At 34.7% G+C, this 8,661-nt stretch overlaps 1 protein-coding gene across 2 annotated transcripts; it reads left to right on the top strand.

The window, feature by feature from the left end:
• Window positions 1-1,487: 1,487 nt before the first annotated feature.
• LOC121266440 (OVARIAN TUMOR DOMAIN-containing deubiquitinating enzyme 3) lies at window positions 1,488-7,754 on the top strand. Of its 2 annotated transcripts, none has more exons than XM_041170255.1 (8): window positions 1,488-1,641; window positions 1,861-2,014; window positions 2,323-2,410; window positions 5,026-5,089; window positions 5,899-6,004; window positions 6,168-6,222; window positions 6,718-6,771; window positions 7,306-7,754. In XM_041170255.1, the coding sequence occupies exons 1-8, from the start codon at window positions 1,620-1,622 to the stop codon at window positions 7,414-7,416; spliced, it is 654 nt and encodes a 217-aa protein (XP_041026189.1). In that variant the 5' UTR covers window positions 1,488-1,619; the 3' UTR covers window positions 7,417-7,754. The 2 variants fall into 2 exon arrangements, with proteins under 2 accessions (XP_041026189.1, XP_041026188.1); XM_041170254.1 differs by having other exon boundaries at window positions 1,489-1,641; window positions 7,373-7,754.
• Window positions 7,755-8,661: the final 907 nt, after the last annotated feature.

The raw sequence follows: 8,661 nt of genomic DNA, 5'->3' as shown, positions 1-8,661 counted from the left end.
ATTATAAAATAATCAACCTAAAGGATAATAATTGTAATAAATGTGGATATCAGATTCAATAAGGTCTCGTTTGGATAGTGAAAGTATTTTATCTCATCTTATCTTATCATTACAATTTTTTCAAATTCTTATATAAAATATAATAAATAATTCAACTTTTTCAAATTTTAAAATAATAATAATATAAAAAAATAATATTTTATTTAATTTTTAACTTTTATCTCAACTGATATCTAAACTTACTATCCAAACCGCACATTTTAGGCCCCCAATTGTAAGCAAGCCTTGCCTACTAAAAGAACAACAAGTTTTCTATGTACAGTTAGTTCATGCAAACGGTGCGAGTCGCTGAGGCCACGTCAAATAAAATATAAAAAAATGACAAAAGACCACGCCAGTGTGAAACCGAAATGAGAAAGAAAAAATCAAATGAAAATACTAAAACAGAGCTCGCGTTCCTCTGGATCTTGGTCTTCCTGCTCATCTGGGTTTTCAGTTGCAAACTTGATTTGTATTTTCTGCTTCCATTCTTAAATCTTCCCATGGTGGCTTAACTAATTTTGGCAGATCTTAAGAAATAGCTTTTCTCGCAAACTGAATACTCTTTTGAGGAGCCAGTGATATGGACTTTCCTTTTTCATCAACATACAATATTCTAGTACATATGTCAATTGGAGGTTGTATTTGGTTACTTGTTTTTTGGGATCTAGCTTCCAGCTGACTTGGTCCCAGGTTTTGAGTCTTCAAGTTTTTTGCAGCAAGTAGAGAAGGCACCAAAATGGAAATGAAGGAAAATCCAGAAAACCCACTACCAAAAATTCATATACTCAAAAAACCCACCACCAAAAATCAAACAAACATTGAAATTAAGGAAAAAAAAAGTAGATAATCGGAACCTTATTTCTGGTAACTCAGAAATAAATCAGCGGGGAAAAGAGACATTTTTTTAGCGTTGGCGTAGGCTTCAGCTTTGCATTGCTATATTGCAAGGAACCTACGAAGTAGATGGAGGATTTTGGAAGAATCGGAGCAACATACTTTTTTGAGCATTGGTGTAGACTTCTGTATTTTCTCTTTTCATTTCGTCTTCAGAGAGCTAAGAACTCGAGAACAATAAAAGAGAGAGAGGGAAATGGAATGAGGGATCACTAAACGGGGCGTTTCAATATTTTGCCACATCAGCCGGTGTTTGCACCGCGTTTACACAAAGCGATTGCCTTTAACTTTTTCAAAAAACAATAGTGTTGTTTAGATTCGAAGATGAGTTGAGATGAGTTGTGAATAGTAGTAAGATAGATTATGAATAGTAATGAGATGAATTGTGAATAGTAGTGAAATTTGTGAGTTAAAATTGATGAGTGGTAATGAGATGAGTTGATACGGGTTGCGAATACAAATCGGGCCAAATAGATATGAACTGCGCAATTTTTCTTTCAAAAAAAAAAAAAAAATGAATTGCACGTATCACTCAGAGTGGGACCATGTGAACCGACCTCGTTTTGACAATTGGTAAAGAACAAGCAAGGCCGGAGTCGAAACCCAAACGTCGTCGTTATAGTTCTCTCACCCTTTTTCCCCTATCTACGTTTCGCACTCTCACTTCGCGGAGTGAATCTATCATGGCGGATAAGCTTTCAAACGGTAGTATCCTGAACATCTCTCAAACTCCAAACTTGCATTCCATCCTATTTTCGAGTTCCGGATTTCGTTTCAACGTTTTTCCATTTGACTGAAAATCTTAGATAGGAAGATTCGGAATTCCTTCTTTCTTTTAACTTTGGTTTTCTCCAAAACCAAATAGAGCACTAATACATACATACATATATTAATATACACTATCTTTCGATAAAATATATGCAGAGGTTATTCTTGAGCAGCTAAAGAATGGGTTTGCTAACTTCGAGCTGGTCTCTTCTCCGGTTCCTTCGATTTCAATTCCGAATTCGCAACCATGTCCTACGGCTTTCCTTGAATACAATAGCCATAGGTTCTTTGCTAAAATTGGACCACCATTGTAAGTTATTTTTTCTTTCCCCGTAACTTATTTTCTTCTAGATATATGTATGAGCATGTGTGTTTGTAATTTGCTAACAGACACCCTAAATCTCAACTTTAAAAACTTCTTTAGTAGCACAGTTCCTGTTTTTGGTGAATTTCTGTTATTGATAGAATGATAAGTGTGAAATCATAATCGTTCTCACAAATGAGCATTTCGTTTGCTTTGTTTTTCATTCTTTACCCCCACAGCTTATATGTCCACCACTGTCACTATAGTTTGGATTTGTGAAAGTTACGCTTTTCCACGATAATGTTGCTTACCAGGGGCATAGGATCACCGGCCATGAGGAAAGTTGAGCGCTATTCGATTCAGAGAGTTGCCGGAGATGGCCGCTGTCTTTTTCGTGCCCTGGTAACATCTCTCTGAATATTGATTTTAAAAAGGTTTTCATGGCTTCAATTTAATCTTTTCACCTCGAATTCTGATGAAATTTAAGCTTTGAATACTATAGGATGAGTTAAGTAACGCTTTTACCTAGCTGGACTGAAATTAAAAGTTCAAACTTAAGACCAAGTTCTAGGGAGTGGAAGAAAAATTTTTTGATTTAGTTTGTGACTGATTTAACATTTTGAGCTTGCAGCTACTGCTATAAGGTCGCGATAGGGCAAATAAATTAAATACATGACGTTTAAAGCTCATGGTTAGTAATGCATATATTGGAAATTGATGCATAAAATTTAATGGGTAAAAACTTTGATGATCCATAGGAGGGGCCAAACTAGTGTATTTTGAGGCGATATGTAATGTCCTGTGAAAAACTAGTGGTTTAGATCCCAAAGACACATAGAGAGGGGTGAATAGGTGTTTTCTAAATGTACTGGACTATTTAAATTTATAATCACAATCAATTAAATAATTAATTAGATCACTGTAAATAATTAATACATCAATTTTGGTAATGAAGTGGAAACTCATTTGAAGCACGTCTTTAAAATCTAAAATCACTCTGATCACCACTTAAAATCCACTATAGAAATTAAGTTTGTTACAACCAATTTAGAAACAATTACAAGACCCTTAAAGTAACTAAATCTAGCTTGTAACACTACGAGTATCCCACTCGATTTGTGCACCATGACAGCTTCGAACCTCCGGCCTTTCTATAGCTTCACCATGAGCACCAACTCGATCTCTGCACCCAAGTAGCTCCAAAAATTCTTCCGGCCAATGAACACATCCACACCAATGGACTCAATAGCACTCGAACACGAGCACACTATGATGGAGGTATGTTTATCAAGAGAGAACCGATCTTCAATGCACAATGAATCTCCTTAGGGTTTTCTCTCTAAAATACACTAAATATGGCAGTTCTGGCCTCTCTCCCTACCCCAGAAGTCGTGCGTATTGTTCTATATATACTTAGGCCTTGTTTGATAACAAGGTGTTCTCAAGTATTCTAAGATATTTCCTTTCCAAATATCACTTAAACACAAAACACTTTTCAATTTCAAATCTTCAACTTTTTCATCTAATTATTACAACTTTCCCAAACTTCTAAACAAAACATTAGAACAATATAACTTTTTCAAATTTTCAAAACAAAAATAATATTAAAAATTATATTCGAACAATTTTTTTAACTTTATAATATTTTTATTCAACTTTTTCTCTCTTATTTCCCAAAATCCAATAAAATATCTTAACTCAAACCATTTTACTACTATTCATAGATATTGTGAGATATTCTAAGTGTCCAAACGAGCCCTTAGGGTTTGAGAAGACCACTTAAAGAGTCCAAACCCTAGTAAAAAATTGATTCCCGGAATTTTCACCTGAGCAACTGTCGAGCGAACTTTTTGTCCAGTTTTGACCTATATGTTGGAGTTTGAAGATCCTTGTGAAACATGAATTTGTAAATAATTGAGTTAGCTTTCCAACAACACCAATATCACCTCAATCCAATATGGGAATCAAAGTTATGACTGATTTACTTCAGCTAGATTGTTCTCATCAGATCTTGTGAATTTGCAATCCTTGCATTTTTTTGTTCCAATTGCAACCTAGACTCTACTCAACATATTTACAACTCAATTGGACTAAGTTTTGTCATAAGAACGTGTCAACATATTATTTTTACACTAACACCCCGAATTGAGTATATGAGAATGGTGAATGCGATCCTTTATTACCTAAGGGGGAGAAGTTCTTGAGGCTTGTAATGATTCCAAGGGACCTTGGTTGGAACATTGACTAGTTATTTTGGAGCATTAGCTCATATGTGGATTAGGCTTTTTTTGGGTCATTATAAGTGGTATCAAAACCAATCCAACACGTCAAATCCCATACTGGCTAGTGAGATTTAAGGGGGGGAAATTGTCATACCTGGATTGAATATTGGAGGGTGGTGAATGAAATCCTACATTGTCTTGGAGGGAGAAATTCTTGTGGTTTATAATGATTCCAAGTTTTCAAATTGTAACATTGGGCAATCCCTCCAAGTATAAGCTAATATTTGGCTTGAACTTTCCTTGGATAGTTACACGATATAAAAACTTTGGTCTTTTGTAAGAGAAGTAAGAGACATATAGAAAGAACACTATCTTGGGGAAAGAAGGAACAAAGTTATCCACTAAATATAACACTAAAGAATATCATCCATGAAAAGATGGAAGCAAGATGAGAGGAAAATCCCATTTATGCTAAATAAGGAAAAAAGTTGGTTATTGTAGTTATTCATGTATGATATGATCAATGGTACATAGGGCATGTGGCAATTTGTAGAACAGAACAAATAAAAAGGGGCTAAAACTGACGAATTAGGAGTTTTTACGTCATTAAATCATGAATAGTTAATAACAAGAGAGAGTGTTCCAATTCTTTTCCTATTTAAAACAGAAAATAAACTTGTTTTTATGGCTGTCTTCACTTTTATGAACAAAATGGTTGTGGTATATCTGAAGGATCATTGAACTGTATTGTAACTTACCATTGCCTCCTAACTAACTTTTAAATGATAAAATCAGGTCAAAGGTATGGCTTTCAACAAGGCTATTTCTCTAAACCCACGAGAAGAGAGAGAAAATGCAGGTTTGCTGGAACTGTTCGTGTTCATAAAAGCTCCATTCCAATCTCAAGGATATGTTCATTCAATAAAAAGGAGTCCATGATAGCATTATTTTTCATTGCCTGTTCCATACCATCTCAATGTAGTTATCAATTTGTAGTCATGACACTTTCTCTTTACTCTAATGAATGAGTTCAAGGTAGCTAGATTCATCCCTTTTTTCCTTCTTTACCTCATAATTTTTTTTCTGGGTTGGGGGGGGGGGGGGGGGGGGGGGGGGGGGGGGGTGGGGATTTTTTTATTTTATTTTATTTATATAGAATTTTAGAGCTCATAAATTGGATTATAGTTGGTGTATGACCTCTAATCTATGTAGGCACCATAATATATGTCAGCCAGGAGTGCTTTATAATATACTTTCAACTACAATTGACTCCCTTTTCTTTTCTTCTTCTCCTTTTTTATCAGTGCCTAGATAGTCTTGTTTAAGTCTCAGTGGTTAGTTGGTGGGCCCATGCAAAGAAAAATATGTAATAGTAAGACACAGACTTGTATGGACCATGTGTTTGATACTCATTATGGCCCTTTAAATGAGATTGTAAACCTACTGCACATAAATTATTCTCCCGGAGCATGCAAGGAACATAAGGAGCAAGGGGTTATTGCCTGGCTTTCATAGTTTGGGCTTTCGTATATATATTTTTTGTTTATTTGTTAAATATTAAACAGACAACTAAACCTTCAGAAGACTTTATCTTTTGTCCTTCTGTAGAGGCTGTTAGGAATAAATTTCAACAAATCCTAGTACAAACAAACTGTCGTAAATATGCAGATGACTTACGAATGGCTGTGAGAGACGTTATATGTGAAAATGATAAAGAACGCCATCAGTATGAAGAAGCACTGGTTGCAATTACAGTTGAGGAATCTTTAAAACGGTAGGTCCTTTATCTTTCTATCCATTGTGGATCTTCTCTTAAACTTCTGGCAACCTGATGTATGTTTTAGCATATGCTTATTGGTATTAGTGGTTTTATGATGTATGCTTATTGCCAAATACTGTGGGCGTCTATCCATTTATTCACAAATATCTTTTTGTAGTTACTGCCAACGCATTGAACAACCTGATTTCTGGGGAGGAGAGTCAGAGCTACTGGTTAGTTCTTTCTGTTAGTCTAAATAGTTGTTTTAAGATCTTTGTAATGGGTTCAGATCCCACTTCTGACAACCACTAATTCTTTCCTTTACTTGTAAAAAAAAAAAAAAAAAAGATCTTTGTAATAGTAGGCATTGCACTAGTTTTGACGCAATCTATTAAGTGGCAATTGGTGTTAAGTGCTGAAGAACCTGCTATAGGATTATATTTGCATGAACCTAATGAGGCGTGCTTTGGACTGCTGCATATGTATTAAACTTTTGTTGTTACAATAAAAAAGGAAGACATGATGCCACTTTTTAACTGTTAGATTTATTGTTGATGTCACATTGCTTGTTCTCTGATTGTTAAATTCACCGTGAATGTTTTTTATTCGCACTAATCTGTATGTGTCTGAGTGGGAGTGCGTAAATGCAAATGTACATGTATGTACAAACTATATACCCTTGTTATTAGACATTGCATACTGACAATTTACCATTATTATTCTGCCAGGTGCTTTCAAAGTTGTGTCGGCAGCCCATCGTTGTTTACATACCGGAGCATGAGGTATACTTTTACCTTCACAAACTATGTATACTCGGATGCTTATATTTACTAGTTTTGGCAAATGACTCTTTACTTCTTTTGCATTTACGATTTTCTTTTTTTTTTTCCAATTTTCAATTTGAATTGGTTTCTAGTGATTCTGAAGTCGCTTCAGTTGCTGTCCTCCCAACTATTATAACTTTTGTTTGGAAATTTGTAATCAAGTCTAAAGCTTACAAGGGGACAAGGAAATTTTACAAGGGCATGGAATTTGTTTATCAAGAAAATGTCATCTCATGGTCTTAAAGTTACCTGTGTTACATGTAATAATTTTGGGCCTTGGAGATCTCCAACTTAAATCTGGAGGCTGGAAGTAAATTTTTTGTTGTGAATTACTTGCCAAAAAAAAAAAAAAATTTGTTGTGAACTGTGCCTTGTCATGGTTCTAGGCATTGATTCCCTTGCCACACACGCATACACATTGTGGTATTTTGGATCAATGCTGCTGCTTCCAGTATTTATGTCCCCACTCTCTCTCTCTCTCCCTCCTTATAGACGAGCAGGGGTTGTAAAAAAGGTGCTGTTTCATGTACTAACATCCTCACGTTCAATTCAACTGCAGCACGCAAAGGGTGGGTGGGGGTCTGGTTTTATTCCCATTGCTGAGTATGGAGCTGAGTTTGGTAAGGGCTTGATAAAAGAAAGAGCCAGGAAAGTTGTGAGGCTACTGTACAGTGGGAAGAACCACTATGATCTGCTTGTATGAGAACTCATCTGAAAATCCATTTTGCCTGAGGGGAATAAGCTAATGATGCTGCAGCACCTGGGAAAAAAGGGGGAGGTGGGGGGGCCAAAGGGCAGGGAGATACCTTTTTTACTACTGTATTAATGAAAATGTATAATCTTTCCTGTGGGATTTACTATTATTATTATTTTTTTTAATGATAATATCTGAAAATAAGAACTCAAAAAAAGAAAAAAAGAAAAGCGGAATTAAACTCAAAGCGTGGTTGATTGATAAGGTGTCTTGGTTTTATAAGTCTTGATTTAAAAAAAAAAAAATTAGGCTTTTGAGTGGGTATCATTCTAAAAAATGAAAATTTTATATACCATACTACCATCTTACTTTCATCTTATTAAGTAAGATGTAACACATTTATCAGCATTAAACGATAATTTTTTGTATGTTTTTTTATCATTTAATGATGATAAATATGTTACATACTATTTAGTATTATTAAAATAAGATGAGAGTGTAATTTATAGTATTACTCATAAATAGTTGTTCAACACGTTTCATTTGCGCATATATGACAAAATTGAACATCTTTTAGTAATTAAATAAAAAATAAAAGAGATAGGAGAAGGGTCTAAGCCATGTTCAGTTCTACTTATTAAAGGGGTGGAAGGAGACATGAGTTGTACATGAAGGTCTTGCCCTAGAATGTAGTGGCCAGTGGGAGATCTCCACCCTTGATCCGCTTCAATTGATCAGTGGTTGTCCAATAGATCCATCGTATTCATTACCTGATCATGTGGATGAGAATCACTATTAATGATGCCCCTTATGTTATAACAAATAAAGCCTTTCAATCTCTCATTGAGTGAGGAGTTACACGTAAGACAATTGTTGAATTACTATTTATGCTATCTAATAGTTTATTAGGAAAAGTGTCGAAGATGTTGATTTGATCAATCGAGAAAATTCAACAAGGAAAAAAGTTCAGTTTTAAAACCTAGGTAATTAATTAATTAATATGTTCATTAAACAAACTACAAATCTAACACTAGTATTGGATTAAGCATCTATATATGTATCTACATATTTGTATAATATGACTTTAAATTGGGCTGTATTTGATTATGCATCCAAAAATTTGTATAGTTATGAACAATATTTCTACAAATTTA

This window comes from Juglans microcarpa x Juglans regia, chromosome 5D (genome assembly GCF_004785595.1).
Source record: "Juglans microcarpa x Juglans regia isolate MS1-56 chromosome 5D, Jm3101_v1.0, whole genome shotgun sequence".
Lineage (NCBI taxonomy): Eukaryota > Viridiplantae > Streptophyta > Magnoliopsida > Fagales > Juglandaceae > Juglans > Juglans microcarpa x Juglans regia.
Note: the sequence above shows the minus strand (reverse complement) of the source record. Positions and strands in the feature narration are given on the sequence as shown.

What these genes read in the sequence shown, in the direction of transcription:
- LOC121266440 (XM_041170254.1), top strand. Translation starts at nt 1,620, where the DNA reads ATGGCGGATAAGCTTTCAAACG. An exon ending in GCTGTCTTTTTCGTGCCCTG is followed by an intron (nt 2,411 to 5,025) that starts GTAACATCTCTC and finishes TGATAAAATCAG; the next exon opens with GTCAAAGGTATGGCTTTCAA. An exon ending in TTTACATACCGGAGCATGAG is followed by an intron (nt 6,772 to 7,372) that starts GTATACTTTTAC and finishes ATTCAACTGCAG; the next exon opens with CACGCAAAGGGTGGGTGGGG.